Source organism: Pyrus communis, chromosome 10 (assembly GCF_963583255.1).
Source record: "Pyrus communis chromosome 10, drPyrComm1.1, whole genome shotgun sequence".
Lineage (NCBI taxonomy): Eukaryota > Viridiplantae > Streptophyta > Magnoliopsida > Rosales > Rosaceae > Pyrus > Pyrus communis.
Window position 1 is genome coordinate 5,745,374 of NC_084812.1, and position 16,897 is coordinate 5,762,270.

Consider the following 16,897-nt stretch of genomic DNA (forward strand, 5'->3'; position numbering starts at 1 on the left):
ACTGATTGCACGATATACAAGAAACAATTATGATCACGTGATCCCTAAGATTTCCAGAAAAAGGATCCGGCGAGGATCTTTTTATGTTTTTGGGTGCCTTACAAAGTGGGTTTCATTGCTCCTGCTTACGGGGCTTACTAATTCTGAGCCCAATAGCTAGTTGGGTGGTGTTGAGTTTGGATTATTTGGGCATTTGGCCATGAAAAAAATGAATACATATTCTAACCCATTATTTTCATTTGGTACCAACCCTTAAAAGTATGTTTACTTGGAATGAGTGAGGCAATAAACCTCAACATGGATAAAAATAAAGGAAAATTAATGAAAATGATTTAAAAACTTTGAGTTTTAACGATAACGACAAAATAAAGAGTAAAGTGAATAGTACCATTATTGACTTTTTAGTGTAAAAATGTGGTTTTTCGTTAAAGTGAACAGTACCGGGAGCTTTTCCTTAAAGTTTTCTAAAAATAATGGGTATCAGATCAAATAGATCCCCTAATTGATTTGACTCGTAAAATTTTCAAGTAATGAATTACAAGTGGAACTTACACTGTTGATTATGTTCTGTATGTGAATTAGCACAAAAAAAAAAGATCGAGAATCAGGATAATTCTAATACTCATCCGAAGGGCTTGAATCATCAACTTCTCATTGAAGTGGACAATTGTATTGAGCTACCAAATCTCTCATTTCTCGAGTTCAAATCTTCTGCAGTCATTTTGTGCGTGATTTTTCTGTGGCTTCTATCATTATTGACACGTGTTCATAAACTTAACGCTCCTTAACTCTGTTGTCCATAAACTTAATGCGTGTCACTTTATGGCTACACACAAATTAAGTGTAGAAGATTTGAACTCTCGTGGCTCAGTCGTACCTATATTGGTGAATTGAATACTTTGTACGAATTGAAGTCTAATAGCAATTGAAGTCACTATACTATTTACGGAGACCCCGAATTAGGCCGGATGATAACTTGTTGGGCTTAAAGTTGACTCTTGAGCGTTTATGATACATCCTCCACCAATAGCAAACTTATTGCTTTTGTGGCCCAATCTATGAAATTGGTTGCTTTCTGGCCCAACAAGAAGGGACTATTTTTGTTTTATTGTTATTTAAAAAAAAAAAAAATCATTTTCTTGAATTTTTTTACTTCGTTTATATTTCACAACCAAAAAAATTTATTTTCTTCGTTTAAATGATTCATATAACTTTTTACAACGATATTATACTATAAAAGGACATGAGGATTAGATCAAGTCACACAATAAGTCAAGCATTAACTAAATATCGAACTTAGAATACATCATCTTCATCCATTTGAATTCAACTTAAAAAGTTTTATTTATTAGTAAAGAGAAATATTACTAATTTATTGAGAGAACAATAAATTTCGGGTAAAGTACAAAAAATTACCTCAATTATTGGTGTCACGACCTTTTCATATCTCATCTTTTAAAATTAACAATGTCATACCTGATCTTTAGAATTTGGTCCAATGTTATACCTTCTGTTACTTGGCCATTTACTTTTCAGTTAAATGCTAAGGTGGTTTGATCTGGATCCCACTTTCTGTTAAAAAATTAATAAAATATTATTAAAAACTAAAAAAAAAAAATTTAAATATTAAAAAAAAAAAAAAAATCCCACTTTCCTCCTTCTTCTTTCTTCTCCTCCTCCTCCTCCTTCTTCCTTCTCCTCCTTTTGCAGATTCGGGTTTTTTTTTTTTTTTCTTCTGCAAATTTGGGTTTTTTTTTTTTCTTCTTCTTCTTCTTCTTCTTCTTCCTCCTTCTTCCTCCTCCTCCTTCTTCTTCCTCCTTCTTTTGCAGATTCAGGAATTTTTTTTTTTCTTCTTCTTCTTCTGGGTTGCAGATTCGAGTTTTTTTTTTTTTTTTTTTGGTTTTTTTTCTTTCTTTTTTTATATTCTTCTTCTTCTTCTTCTTCTTCTTGGGATGTAGATTCGGTTTTTTTTTTTTTTTTTTTTTTTCTTCTTCTTCTTCCTCCATCTTTTTTTCTGGGTTGCAGGAAGGGCCTAGGGAAAAGAAGATGAAGATGGGGGAGAAGAGAGAGAAGAGGGAGGGTTTTTTTGTTTGGGGGGGGGGGTGGAAGGGTACGAACAAAAGTTCTTTTTTTTTTTTAAAAACTTTTTTTAATTATTTTAATATTTAAAAATTATTAAATGATTTTTTTAGTTTTTAATAATATTTATTAATTTTTTAATAAAAAGTGGGATTCGGATCAAGCCATGTCAGCATTTAACTAAAAAATAATCGACCAAGTAACGGAATGTATAACATTTGACCAAATTCTAAAGATGAGGTATGACATTTTCAATTTTAAAAGATAAGGTATGAAAGTGTCATGACACCAATAATTAAGGTAGTTTTTGGTACTTTACCCATAAATTTTTTATTTATTCTTAAAAAAATTTATTTTATAAGTAAGTTGATTCCTATTATATGATTTCGCCTTCCACAAGTTAGTTAAACATAAAAAATTAGCCTAACTACTTATTTATTTATTTATTATAAAAAGGAGACCTACTTGCGATTTTATCACGCTAGTCCACTTTTTAAAAAAATAGAAGATTCAAAAAGACATTTCAACCTCTCTAACCACCATCATTTGATTCCTCGGTACCAGAAGTTGAACCTACGACTGTATAAATTAGGCATTCATCTTAATTATGTTTCCAATATAAATGACACAATAATCAAATGGGATAAAATACCACACAAAAAAAAAAAAAAAATAATAATTTAAATATTTTTTATAGTAAAAAATAAAAATTCGGCAGATATAAAAGCAGAGACTGGCTCTGCTCATTTTCTTGAATCAATTCCCAATCCTTCTGCTTTTTCCTTCTCATCTTTCCCTCCTCTTCCAGAGGGTTTTTTTTTCCTTTCTTTTTTCCCCTTTTTTTTTTTGGTTTTTCATTTTTTATTGTTTTTCTTCTTCTTCTTCCTCCCTCGTTTCCCTTGTAATTTCATCTTGGTCTTCGTTTTTCCCTGAAACCCTAACCCTAAAATTGCAATTTCTAAGCAATTTATATAAACTCCCCAATTCTCTTCGTTGCGTGAGGAGGACGATATGCAACAGCAGAGGTTCAAGCAGCAAGCCATGATGCAGCAGTCGCTATACCAACACCCTGCCCTCTTAGGCGCCCCTCAGGTTCTATTCTCCCTCTCTCTCTCTCTCTCTCTCTCTGGTTTAATTTGTTCGCTTTGTTGGGCCAAAAGTTTGATCTTGTTGGCTGTTTGGATATGGGTATTTGTTTGTAGGTTGAAATTTATGCTAGATGTTTGATAAAATGTATTTTTATTACCATTGAAATTATTTATTTTCAGGGATTTTTGTTTTTGGTTGATCTGTGTGCGGCTTTGTGTTACAAGGATCCTAAAAGTTGGATTTTTTTTTTCCAGAAATTTCTGTAACTTAATTGAAATTCAGCTGAAATTATCTAAATTTATCTGTTTAATGTTGAAATTTTATGTCAACTGTATTCATGTAATGCTGTATACTTTCTGGGTACTTATTATCCATTGAGGAACCTCATTGTTATACATATAATGTGGCAAACTACTGTTTGGTCTAGTAGCTTATCGTGCTTGTTATTATTTCCTTGTTTCTATTAATCTACTGTTCGACTGAGGGCGTATAATGTGTGTACATCAGTCCCGGTAAATGACCGAGCACCTCTAAGTATTAGTATTTGTTACCACTACCTATATAAATTGGAAAATTGATAAGGGAAAACTTTATCGGGATTGCTCGAAACTGATGGGGGTAGCTATTATACATAGATTGGATTCTTTCTGTCAATTTTGTTATCATATGCCAGCTTGTCTCCAAGCCTGTGGTCGTCTTTTTTTTTTTTGTTTCAACCATTTGTTTGCTTATGCATCTCTTTTAAGTTTTTGTGGGGAGTGTAAATTCGTTACTTCGGTTTTTTTTCCTTTTCCTTTTCCTTTTGTTTGTTTTTTTTTTACATTTTTTTTTTTGCAGATAGAGCCTATCTTGAGTGGAAATCTGCCTCCTGGGTTTGATTCGAGTACTTGCCGCAGTGTGTGAGTGTTGTATAGATATTTTTCTTTTTCTATTTTATTTTATTCTTCTTTACAACTAGCTTCCTTTGTACTCGTTGAAAATAGTTTGTTTTCTTGCCTGAAATGTTTAGTTCGTATGTTAATGAATGCAATCTATTGTGCTAATAATAGTGTGCACAAGCATATCAGGCACAGTTGACCTTTTCTGCCGCACACATATATATATATATATATATATATATATATATATATTTGGGATGGGTAACGTGTTATTGTATATTTGAAGCATCTGCTAGGTAGAATGCATTTCTCTGTCATTTTATCAGATTGCATGTTATAATGTTGTAATTCGTGAAACAATGCAGTTATGTCGGAAATATTCACCCACAAGTTACCGAACCCCTTATGCAAGAAGTTTTTGCCAGTACTGGTCCACTTGAAGGATGCAAGCTCATAAGGAAGGATAAGGTGGGGTTTATTTTTGCCTACTTTGTGCGTTTTTCTTTGGATGGGGAGGTTAGGACAGATGATAGATTCTTCTTAGTCCTGCGAGAATTTTTGTTTGTTTGTACTATTTGAGGATGAGCTGTGGGTTCATATGAAATGTTGGTACTTTGCATTATTTTCTTTTAGATGTCCTCGGTAGACTTTTTACTTGCGTTTTTCCTCAATGCAGTCATCCTATGGATTTGTTGACTACTTCGATCGTAGGTCAGCTGCTCTTGCTATTGTGACCCTTAATGGCAGGCATCTGTAAGTAAAATCTTTACAGAATCATGTTGGCTCTCGTTTTTTTGGTGGTGTCTTTTGCTGAGTGTGCTGTTTGTTCAGATTTGGGCAGCCGATTAAAGTTAATTGGGCATATGCAAGTAGTCAGAGAGAGGATACATCAGGTTTGTATATGCATCAGTTATCATGGATCAGTGTATGCATTAGTTATCATGGAATGATGTGTTCCAAAATTTTAATTTCTTATGCTTGTTATGTTGGCATGCAGGTCATTTTAATATTTTTGTTGGTGATCTTAGCCCTGAGGTTACTGATGCTACACTGTTTGCATGCTTTTCTGGTTATTCCAGTTGTTCGTAAGATCCACTTCCATGTCTTTTGTTTTATTTATTCAACATTGATGTTTACTGTTATTCTGCTGATGTCTTTTGATATTTTGGGTTTTTTTTCTATTGGATAATCGAAGTACCTCTATCTCAAACATACTTGGCTGTTTAAATTAATTTGATCTAATTGCTGTCAATAGAGATGCTAGAGTTATGTGGGATCAGAAAACTGGGCGTTCAAGGGGCTTTGGGTTTGTTTCTTTCCGAAATCAGCAGGTACTGAAATTATTAAACATTTCCTTTTGCGTTTTTGTTCTTACTCCTTGTTTTCTGATTGGGCTTGTTATATGATTGTGCCACTGATTTTTTTTGGTTCAGGAGGCCCAAAGTGCAATTAATGACTTAAATGGTAAGACAATGTACATTGTTTTGATGGAAGTTTATTTCCTTGCATATGTTATTTAGATTTTGGTTAGTGTGACTACCCATTAAGAAGTTCTACGATGACATAACTCTTAACTTGATATCTCAGGAAAGTGGCTTGGAAGTAGACAGATTCGGTGCAATTGGGCCACAAAAGGTGCTACTTCCAGTGATGACAAGCAGAGTTCTGATTCTAAAAGTGTTGTAGAGCTGACGAATGGAACATCAGGTAAGCTGCTTCATTTGTAACGAAACAAGTTTCTGTAGTTGCTTATGTAGAAGTAACATTGGTTTTGTGTTCTCCCTTGTATGTTACTATCCTTGATTTGAATGAGTGGTGTAGCTCTCGTTATTGTTATTCTTGATAAATGTGTAAGAAACTATTATTTTTGTTTTATGAGGGCATGTTTGTGAGGTAATGATTTGTCTTTAGATCTTGCATCTAAATCTGTTGTCTACTCTTCGTTTTCCAAAATGTTTTTTTTAGTTGTACGAAATTATCTTGAATTGGAATCAGAAATCTTTGAGTAGTGAAGATGTTAGATAAGATGTTCACTTTCTAATTTTCTGCCACATTTGTGTTCCCATAATGATGAGCTTACTGTTTTTGTGTTTTCCCTTGCAGAAGATGGTCAGGAGAAGCCTAATGAAGATGCTCCAGAGAACAATCCTCAGTATACTACAGTTTATGTGGGCAATCTATCTCCTGAGGCAAGGATTTCTTTTTTAACTTTAATTTTTAAACTGGTTGTGGATTGGCTATATCTTTTCTTTTCGTACTGTAATTACAATGTTCTTATGCAAATGAAGTCAAATACTGTCTAGACTAAATACATTTGAGTCTGAAATTTCTGTTAAAACATAGGTAAATAAAGTGTGCAAGAACCGACTTCTTCAGCAAACTAATGTCAGCTTATCACCTCACTGTTGGTTTTGATTGTGCTTTTATATGTATATGCGGTGGACAGCTGGCCCATTTTCAAAACTGCAAAGTTACCAATGTTATAAGGTCATAGGTTAATTGCGTAGTAGTGGTAGGATCCATGGGCAAACAGCTCTGGTTAGCATGGAACTCCCATTGGGCATAACAAATAAATGTCTACATTTGTCAAAATTGCACAAGAAACAATGAAAAATGTTGTAAATAGGATTTACCATTATTCTGCAGGTTACTTCAGTTGACCTCCATCGTCATTTCCATGGCCTTGGTGCGGGAGTTATTGAAGATGTTCGGGTGCAGCGAGATAAAGGTTTTGGGTTTGTGAGATACAGTACCCATTCTGAAGCAGCTGTAGCTATCCAGTTGGGGAATGCTAGGTTTCTGTGTGGCAAACCAATTAAGGTACACTCTTGGCGGAGCTCACAATTCAGTTGAATTACCAACAATTGACAAATTTTTGGCAAATATGTTGGATTTTAGATGATTGCTTTTTCTTAGTATTAGAGTGTTGACTGTCGTGTGGAGCAGGCACATATGCTTGTTTTAAATGTTTGCAATATGTATGTCCTAATGGTATTGTCAAATGATCAGTTGGCTTTACCATCTGATGTTTTATATATTTGCGATATGTATATGTTCTAATGATGTCGTCGAGTGACCAGTTGGCTTTATCTAATGTGTTCCGTTTCTGTTAACAGTGTTCATGGGGCAGCAAGCCTACTCCACCAGGGACAAGCTCGACCCCCCTACCGCCACCAGCTGCAGTTCACATTCCAGGTTTCTCAGCCGCTGACCTTGTGGCCTATGAAAGACAAATGGCATTGAGCAAAATGGGTGGTGCCCAAGCCCTCATGCTTCCGCAGGGTCAGCATGCACTGAAGGCAGCTATGGGGATGGGTGCTGGAGCTAGTCAGGCCATATACGACGGTGGTTACCAGAATTTAGCAACAACTCAGCAACTCATGTACTACCAGTAACTGAGTCGGAACACCCTCCGATATACCTCGACACTGAGGAATAAGTGTTTGAGAAAACCTGTAGGATGTGTAAACGTTTTTCGGTTTTCCCTTTTTTCTTTTCGTTTTAAGGTGTTTTTCTTTGTAATTTTTAGATTTTATGTATCTTTTTAACTTATACCTGCACTGTGTATATGGATACTGTGCTTTTTATTTTTAATATTTGGGGGTTACGACCTTACTCAGCTTAGCATGATCTTATTTACAGCTTTCTATTAGCGAGTCATTGTGGGATTTCATATTACCAAATGAACACTCTAGATGGCTTCAAGAGCTTCGGTTGGAAAGACTTTATGCATACCCCGTCGGGATTCTAACATGTAATCGGTTGTATATCTCTTTCTCTTTCTCACTTGTCAAGTGACCTAGTTACACTGTCATGTGACGAGAGAATCAGAATAGTCGCATCCAAAATTCTACCCTAGTAGGGCCACAAGATTTCTGACTCGTCTGGTGGATGAGATTGGTTACGAACATCATATAAAAATTTAAAGTGGACTATTGCACATCCGACTTTAGTTGTGGATACATGAATGATCTCCGCACTTATTTTTTTTTTCTTTTGCACACTATTGTACATTTATCTCTTAATTTCATTATTTTATTTAATATGACGGCCAAAATTACACTTGGACTGCCAAGAGAAAAACATGCGTTTGCTTTATTTAATCTCATGATTAAAATTACACATGAAATTGTTGTAAGAGAAACAGGTGTACGAAAATCATTTCTCTTGTAAATATATTGGTCTTACAAGTCTTTTCCAGGGCAGTGAGACTGATTGAACTGAACTTTCCAGGCATCAATACTCTATAGGGTATGGATGCTCTCTGTTGGTGGACACTTAATTTTGGGGGGTCACTGTCTAATTTTTGCTGAAAAGTCTTCAAAAATGGGGTCCAACTGTGTCCGATTCAAAGGAGAAAGCTTTCAATCGAATGGGACTGGATTTGTATACTTTATCCTCTTCAATTCGTTCGATTTCCATAAAAGCATATTTTATAAAAATATTCCATAACAGTAACACAGTACAAGCCACTAATTAGCACTAAAATAAAGACTAGAACAAAATCTTTTTTAGAAACTGTCTGCCATACGAAATTTGAACCATTACAATATGCAGAATCATGAAACTCGAGTTTTGAGATTCTGTAATACGAATACAGTCTGAACCGTTAGATCAGCAGAACAATTCGATACTCTCATCCAACCATGTATAATTCAAATCAAGATTTATACTTGTTCTTTATTATTCAAAATTGTTCATGTTTGTCATAACAAAATACAAGCTCGATCGATACCATTTAGCCAAAATTTTCCCTCTCTTTTCCCCTCTTTTTCCAGTTAATCGAAAAAAAAAAAAAAAAAAAAAAAAAACCTAATATCCTCATATATATAGAGTGTATGGCCGTCTATGTAATTATCTGCCTTAAATCACAAGAATCCCAGTAGAGAAGATGATCTCCTCTCTCGAACACGATGATCTCGAAGCATCTGCAGATCTCAAAGCTTCTGATCTGCACTGCTCTTTCCTCTCATCGGCAATTATCTGGGTTGACCGACATTCTGTGCTACAAAATGCCTTTTCTCCTCTGTAAAAAATAACACATAAAACATTAGTCACCTAATCAAACATAAAACCAACAAATAAAAGCTAAACACGAAGAAGAATGGTTTTTAAGGTTTTTTAACCGCTCTTCTGTACTCAAGTTCGAATATTTTAGCGCTGGTTTAGATTAGATTAATTAGAACATCACTCGAATAAATGAAGAAGAAGAAAAGATTGTCAAGGTTGTATACCTGTACATGTATATGTCCTTTCCATGAAGGCTTTTCTTGCACAAATGGCAGCAACTGAGAAAATCCGACGTCGGAAAAACCGAGCTTTCAAGATCATCGTCACATATAGTCAAACCACCGTAACCGGTACGGCAGTGCATGGCACTTCCCGCGCAGTCACCTCCGTCATAGTACACCTTCGTACACGGCTTGTTTTGTCCACGAAGAGTCACGTAAGTATAATTCTCCAGACTATCTTCCTCAAATTCTTGGCCACCTCTTGACGAAAACCCATCACTGTTTTTACCCGAGTTCACCGGAATCGGGTCGGACCGGTTCCTGTTCGGACAGAACACGCCGTATTTTGCCAATATTTCACGTCCGTTATGGGCTGATTTTTCCAAGGCAGCTAATATGCCCAACCCTACACCGCCAACGTCATAGCTCTTCAAGCCTCTAGGACTTGGAGAAGGTTGCATCTTGAGGTCCAGTGGACTTCTAGGGCTTGTCTCCGTGTCGGAAAACCCGGCACGGTTGCCGGAAACTAGGAGTTCCGATATCTTTCCGATCATCGGGAAAGGTCTCTTGGCAAACTTCAACATAAGAAAAGTGAAAGTGTCAAGGGTGTTTGGAATGCTCTTGAGTTTTAGGCTCCTCAATATATGATGGTGGAGTGGGTGGACATGGGACTTAGCCCATGGTTTTGTTTTGGAATTATGTGGGTGATGATTGTTTTCAAACACCCATGAAATCATTGAGTTACTTTACTTTATGGGAAATGAATTTGGTACGAGAACTTTATAATAAAAAGCACTTTTTCTTTTTTAAAACACTTTATTTTAATATGTTTGTTGATTTATTTTATTTGTTCAATTCAATCACTCATCAGTATCAATAAAGAAAAGAGTATAAATAGAAAAAAAAATGTATGCTCATCATTTTCATTTTTCATTCTCGTTTTATCTTTCTATCTCTTTTCTATCTGTAATTTAATTCTTATTCGATTTGTTCAACCACCTGTTAAAAAAGAAAATTTTAGTTCAAATGATGAAGTTATAAATCTCAACCGCTCAACTGTTTAGAAAATACTAACGATGTGTTCACCAAATTAACGACAACAAATCAGTTAAGTACTAAACGAATGATAATTTTTAAAATTAAGATTTATAAGTTCATCATTTTAGATTATTTCTCTATAGAAATAAGAATAAAAATTGAGTGCGAAAATCACTTATTTCTTTAATTATTTCTAAAATGCTATAGAATGATATTTTGTAAACCACATATGAACTCTCGATAGAAGCGTGACTGAATTGTATTGGTAAACTCCATCTCTATTAGAAAAATTGTTCAGATGTGGTCTACAAAAATTATGATTTCTCTGAGATCAACCTACTTATTAAGTATATGATTATTATTTTATCATAAAATTGGTTCCAATCAGTCACTTTGTCAAGAGGCAATTGTTTAGGAAATGTCGTTTTCCAATTATTGGGACCACATACTCAGTCAGGGCCCACCATAAGATTCCTTGAGCTTTAGCACCGTCGGATCGGTTTCACGTGTAAGAGATCCAAAGGAATTGGGCAACTGCAATAATTACGAAACCACTAAAACCACTAAAAGAGAGAGCTGTATGAGCCCACAGAAAACTGGGGGCCCATTTCCGGCATTGAAAGCGATGCGGGCCTGGTTTCTTGTTCGCAACTTAAAATGACTATAATACCCTTGCATTATGATAGTCCCGTAAGGGGACAAAATACAATTTGTTTGAGAGTATTAGCTGTCTTCTATGTTTTATATTCTCAAATTTTAATTGGGTTTCTAAAACGTGTAGTTTTCATATAACTTCTGTGTTTGTTTGAATGTTTGTTTTTAAATTTCAGAAAATTTATTTATTTTAAATATAAAAATGAACTTATTGTATTTCAAATGAGTTAAAATAAAGATACGAGATTTCAATTCATGTTGTGAACACATCAAGCATATTCTAATATGTTAATGTCGATAATAAGTTGTTAAATTTTTTGAGAAACACGCATTATTACTATTTTTATAGGCTTGTGTAAATAGCACTTAATTAAGAAAATTAAATTGTTATTTTAAGAATCTACTCAAACATTTTAAATAAATTTTAAAGTATGTAATTATGTATTCAGAATAAATCATGCTAGTAATTTAATATTGAGAGATATTTAGTGATAAGATTTGTTTTACTTTTTTATGTGTGGTGATGAAAGCCTCTAATCTTCGTGTCATCATTTGTTTATTTAACATTTTTCATTTTTCATATAATATAGAGGAACACCAATTCAAAGAAAGGGAAAGGCTTTACTATTATATTACCAGCATAGGGCAATTTGGTCATTTGGCGAAGTACATATTTTACAAGAAGAGAAAGCTCCAAAAACGTCAACAAACCACGACGGGGCCTTGAAAACCATGTGTGGCGATATTTCCCCGCACATAAACATAAAATTTTGGATTTGTCACAGGTGACAGTAAATTCATTCTATGTAAATTTATTTTCGCATAAAAATAAACAAGACTATGACGAAAGTTTACGAGAACAATTTATATACGATGAATTTACTTCTTCGTAGTGTCTCGGACGCCACAAAACAATAAATCCGTCTAAGTCGACACTTCTTTCAGTGGCCAGCGACAACGACCTAAGAATCATATATACATGAGAGGGCGTCAAGATGTTGACAGCATTCAATTATTAATTGCAAAACAACAATTAAAATATAAAAAAACTAAAATATATTGAAAAACCAAGTACCCTTCAACTTCAACTTTCTATCTTTTAAATTATAAATTTTAGATGTAAGATGTGGACGTACCATTTTTTACGTTCACCTTAATATTCGAAAGCGATATCACCTTTTGGCTATGTATGGACTTTTGCTACTCCATTATGTCCTTTGTTTTTTGGTTAAAACTACTCCATTTTGTTCTAGTCTTGGACAAGTTGATCAAATATTCACCAACCAAGTTGAGCTTCATATGAACCATATTAGTATTGGGTCGAGTTACGTGAATCAAGGCCTGGTTCGATGAATGGGCTCGTCGTCGGATAATGCTAATGTAAGATCGATAGGGTTAGAGGTCGCGATGCCAAAGACGTATAAGATTGTAGGACCGTAAACAAGCTGAATCAAATTGAATATTACTTAGCTCAAGCTTAGATGCCATTTTGATAAAGACATATCATCATTGAGGTACATATTCACCCGATCAGTACACATGAAGGATTCGTTTGAAAATGATTTTAAAATGACTGAAAACGCTTGTAAAAAAAATATTTTTTGGTTCAAAAGCACTTGAATTGGTTTTCGGAAGAAACTCTAGTTATGTACTTTTTTTGGTAAGCACTTAAATGTTTTTCCAGGATTTACTTACGTTTTTACCAAAAATTGGTTCTATTAACATTTTCACTAAAAACGTTTTCAATTATTTTAAAAATACTTCCGAACGAGTCCTAAACCGCTTGAAAATGCTACCTTCGGGTGAAAACGTTGGAATAAGAAAAATGGCATTGACCAAGGTAACTGTTAGTTACTCACAAGGTCTTATGGAAGGACCAGGAAGGATCTTCCTTCTGGCAGTCAGCAGTGTCATAGAAATGTACCACATTTTCCAACTACTCTTGACTTTACATTTTTATAGGCTTCCGGAACAGAAGATCATGAACAACCCTAATTAGTAATTGTCAAGGCAGTTGGTGTTCCACTGTTGCATTTTCTACATGTGATTTTGAGAATCTTAATGAAAAACTATTGATATTGTTCATTTTTAACGTTAAAGACATTTTTTGCCTAAAAAGTCATTTCTGTTACTATTCACTTACACCTTTACTTTGTCATTTTGATTAAAACTAAAGTTTTTGATGATTTTTCGTTAATTTTCCTTATGATTTTCACTCAAGATCTTTGTTTAATTTTTTTTCTTTTTTGAGAAGTGGTTTCCACACCTTTTTTTCCCTTCTACATGCAAGCATTTTATTCTTGCAAGTTGCATCCCCTTTTTAAATTCGAATGCCATAATAAACATGAGTGCGTGTGAGGAAAAAAAAAAACGTGTTTGAAAATCACTTCCCTTTGTCTTTAATGAAGTGCTTTACTGTCTGTTTGGTTGCCAAGAAAATATGAGCAAATGTGTATGGGGGTTTTGTTTCTCTACGTAGCATTCCTGAAGTGTTTGGTCGTCCAGCTTCATCAGCTGGCTAATGTTATTATAAATTTAATCTTTCCTGTTCCTGATGTAGGCCTTTGGGCCATGTTCTAATTTTCAGTCGTTTGGTGTTCTGTTGTACGCCTTGTGTTGCAATTTGCTTGATTTTCACTAGACCTGCAGCTGGTTTCGTGCATATTTCCTGGGAAAATCGTGGCATGAGCAAGCGAAAAGCCAGAAGCAGTAAACAGCTTCAGCGATACGGTTTTTTCGACCTTGCGTACCTTCACAATGGTCCTCTTATTATTCATCTTCCCATAAGATGAATGGAGAGTGAATTATTTCATAGTTTAATTGTTGCAACATTTAATTAATTTGATTCCATTGTTTGTTCTATCATCTATGTTATGTAAGACTAATAAAAAACATAAGTTAACAGTTTAAGCTCATGAACCACAAATCACACAAGTATCAAAGCTAGAATTCGATAAATTAAACTAACGCGTAGAAGCAGAGGACAAAACAGACCTCTAAATTGTGCACCTTCTCCTCTCTTGCAAATACTCAATGCTCAACCAAACAATAGGACTTTGGTTTAGTAGAGAGCGTGTAATTTGTGAGAGCAGTTCGAGGAAATACATACACCATGTACTGCCTGGTCTATTAGTATTCTTCCTGATTAATTGCATAATAGAAGGATATAAAACTGCAAAGGTATGAACAATTAACATTCACAACTATTTTTTCATTTATATATGTGTGTGTGTAATCTGGTTTATTAAGTATTTCTGAATTTCTTGTACATATTTTTAGGTCAACACACAAACAACAGTTAAGGTGAAGGTAGTGAACAACAGAACAAGGCTGAAGATGAACCCGAATCATTTGCTTGGTCGTGGAGGTCCGAGACCATTGATGACACCAGACTCCTTGCAATGGGAGAAGGTACTGCGCGCAGATCAACGTATGGATCAAAAGGAAGCTGGAAACGATTCTAGTGATTCTCTTTGGTACATGACAAGGTACTGAAGATATTTTAATTTTTATTTTCAAGTTGTTTTTTCCTTCCATATATATTTAGGGTTTGATTTACTTAATTTATTTATCTTGAATTTTGGCCAGTGTTCATCTCAAGAAATATGAACCAATCTGGAGTAAGAACATGGCTTTAAGGGTCAATGGCGCTGGTTTAATTCTTCATGCATATGTCAAAGGGGATCATGTTGGTAAGATTAACCAATATTGCTTCTTGATTAATCTTTAATATACTTACAAATTTGTTGTTTTAAGGTTATTTATTTTCTCATCCTTCATAGGTTCTCAATGGGCTCAATACTACGTCTTCAACTATGTTTCTGAGAAAAAATGTCAAGTTACATCCTGGAAAGAACATTATTTCATTGTGGAGTGCTACTGTTGGATTTCCGGTTAGTATTATATTGTTAAAAACAAATACTTAATTGTGATTAGTAATCTCATTTTGTTTAAAACTTTGAATCCTAATTTGAATAATATCAGAATTACGGAGGTTGATTTGAAGAGATCAAAACTGGAATTCCTGGTCCTTTTGTACTGGTTTGTGGGACAAAATGGTGATGAAACTGTGATCAAAGTTCTATCCGCACACAAATGGCCATATATACAAGGTTGGTCTTCATGGCTTGAAAAAAAGCTCTTCAGCACTGATTCTCGTTACGCTCCTAGCTGGTATAACAACGAAAAACTGACCCGTTAACCGGATGCTGACATAGTACAAATTTAACTCAAATATGATTACTTATTAAATTTGACAAACTATAACATTTGTTGTTGTTTGATTTTTAAATAGGCAACTTTCAAAGCTCCACTTGGAACCGATCCAATTGCTGTGGACTTACAAGGTAAAGGTCACTCTTGGATCAGTGGTCATAGTATCGGGCGATATTGGCCGAGTTATTTGTCATACGACACTGATTGTAGTCTCGATGCTTGTGCTTACCGTGGTTCATATGAAAACAAGAAGTATTCCTTCAACTGTGGCAATCCTACCCAAAGATGGTAATAGCTTTCTATTTTTCGCATTCATGTTTATTTACTTAGTATTTTAATAACGATCACTGATTTAATCTCTTTTGATTGTATTGAAGGTACCATGTTCCTCGATCTTTTATGCAAGACGGAGAAAATACAATTGTTTTGTTTGAGGAGTTTGGTGGCAATCCATCTCTTGTGAATTTCCTAACCATCCAAGTTGGAGCTGTCTGTGCCCATGCATATGAGAAGCACACAGTGGAATTGCATGCGAAGGTTGTCCATTTCTGCAACCAAGTTTGCTAGTTTTGGTAATCCACAAGGAACCTGTATGTGGATCATTTGATAAAGGCAGTTGTGATTCTGCAAGTGCATTGTCCATCCTTCAAAAGGCAAGTCTTTTTTTTCTGAACTCTTAATTTTTCTGTCAACTTAAATTTCATGAACCCTAATTTTCTATTTATATTACTATAGCTAAGAAATTCTTATTTATTTTTCCTAATGATTTTGTAGGAATGTGTGGGCAAGGAGAAGTGCTCATGTTTCTGACACCAAATTTGGCTCAGCAAACTGCGGTGATGCTGTGAAGAGGCTGGCTGCGGAAGCAATTTGCTAGTAGAGTTTAGGTTCTTCTTAATAATTTTGTGCCATGAAATTAGTTATACTAGTTAGCATGATGATCTAAGTATCTTGTTTTGTAAATTAACTAGGGTTTCTATCAGTGTAGTCCGTGTTCAAAAGCACTGCAGCTTTAATTTCTACCACTTAGTACTACAGTATCGTAGTATTCATCTTCACTTGTCAGTAAGAGATCTTAGATTTGATTCTCGCCGAAGGTGAGTTTGAACCACATTATTGTTAGCTCATTATGAGGCTTAGCCTAATTTCCCACTCCTTTAATTTAGATAATATCATTTGTGTAAAAAGAAATTAACATCAATGTTCTAGTAGTTCAAATCTCAGAGAACGATAGTTGTGCCTATATAGCTTGAGGGATGAGATTTTCCAACTGTCAATATATAACAACCAAACTTAAATGATTTAGCAAATCTCTATTCCTTTGACAAAACTCTATCATCTCGTGGTGATTCTTTTAGTTTTCTGAGATGAATCTTGATTTTAGTTCGAATTCAAGTATCCGAAGAAGACTATCGCTAACAAGACCTTGGCCAAACGTGAACATTGCACATTACAAATGAATTAGTGATGTCTAATATTATTTTAACATATCAGGCATTGTCCCGATAACTTGTGATTGCATAGGTAAGCAAATCGCAATACCGTTTTGTTGGATGGTTGGATTCGGATAGAAGCGTCCATGGTGTAATTGGTTACGTGACCTCTGCACTACTGCTGGACCCTCTGGATTTGGACTGAGATATTATATAAGATGCATGACTTGTTTAAAACGTGGGTGCATACTAGAGTGTTATACAAAGGGATAATAACGCC

The 16,897-nt window shown here is 34.8% G+C and overlaps 3 protein-coding genes and 1 pseudogene across 4 annotated transcripts in view; 3 read left to right on the forward strand and 1 right to left on the reverse strand.

The window, feature by feature from the left end:
• The first annotated feature begins 2,608 nt into the window (after nucleotides 1-2,608).
• Nucleotides 2,609-16,897, forward strand: part of LOC137746796 (20 kDa chaperonin, chloroplastic-like) — a 28,328-nt gene continuing 14,039 nt past the window's right edge. Inside the window, exon 1 of the mRNA XM_068486802.1 lies at nucleotides 2,609-2,612. The gene's annotated coding sequence lies outside the window, so the exon portion shown is untranslated. The remainder of the gene's footprint in view (nucleotides 2,613-16,897) is intronic.
• LOC137746795 (oligouridylate-binding protein 1-like) lies at nucleotides 2,832-7,661 on the forward strand. Of its 2 annotated transcripts, XM_068486800.1 has the most exons (12): nucleotides 2,832-3,171; nucleotides 4,006-4,067; nucleotides 4,412-4,514; nucleotides 4,723-4,799; nucleotides 4,878-4,939; nucleotides 5,044-5,131; nucleotides 5,302-5,377; nucleotides 5,480-5,510; nucleotides 5,634-5,753; nucleotides 6,150-6,235; nucleotides 6,693-6,866; nucleotides 7,163-7,661. In XM_068486800.1, exons 1-12 carry the CDS (start codon nucleotides 3,091-3,093, stop codon nucleotides 7,439-7,441), a joined length of 1,239 nt encoding a protein of 412 aa, XP_068342901.1. In that variant the 5' UTR covers nucleotides 2,832-3,090; the 3' UTR covers nucleotides 7,442-7,661. The 2 variants fall into 2 exon arrangements, with proteins under 2 accessions (XP_068342901.1, XP_068342902.1); XM_068486801.1 differs by lacking the exon at nucleotides 4,006-4,067.
• LOC137748217 (FCS-Like Zinc finger 13) lies at nucleotides 8,698-9,935 on the reverse strand. The gene is made up of 2 exons (XM_068488331.1): nucleotides 9,281-9,935; nucleotides 8,698-9,072 (listed from the first exon to the last, which is right to left on the reverse strand). The coding sequence occupies exons 1-2, from the start codon at nucleotides 9,859-9,861 to the stop codon at nucleotides 8,910-8,912; spliced, it is 744 nt and encodes a 247-aa protein (XP_068344432.1). The 5' UTR covers nucleotides 9,862-9,935; the 3' UTR covers nucleotides 8,698-8,909.
• LOC137747731 (beta-galactosidase-like) lies at nucleotides 12,795-16,061 on the forward strand (annotated as a pseudogene).

Bases quoted from the DNA above. Each gene is read 5' to 3' on its own strand.
- LOC137748217 (XM_068488331.1), bottom strand. From the start codon at position 9,861: ATGTTGAAGTTTGCCAAGAGACCTTTCCCGATGATCGGAAAGATATCG. The intron at 9,073-9,280 runs GTATACAACCTT...TATTTTTTACAG, and splicing joins AAGGACATATACATGTACAG to AGGAGAAAAGGCATTTTGTA.
- LOC137746795 (XM_068486800.1), top strand. From the start codon at position 3,091: ATGCAACAGCAGAGGTTCAAGCAGCAAGCCATGATGCAGCAGTCGCTA. The intron at 4,940-5,043 runs GTTTGTATATGC...GTTGGCATGCAG, and splicing joins TCAGAGAGAGGATACATCAG to GTCATTTTAATATTTTTGTT. The intron at 6,867-7,162 runs GTACACTCTTGG...TTCTGTTAACAG, and splicing joins TGTGTGGCAAACCAATTAAG to TGTTCATGGGGCAGCAAGCC.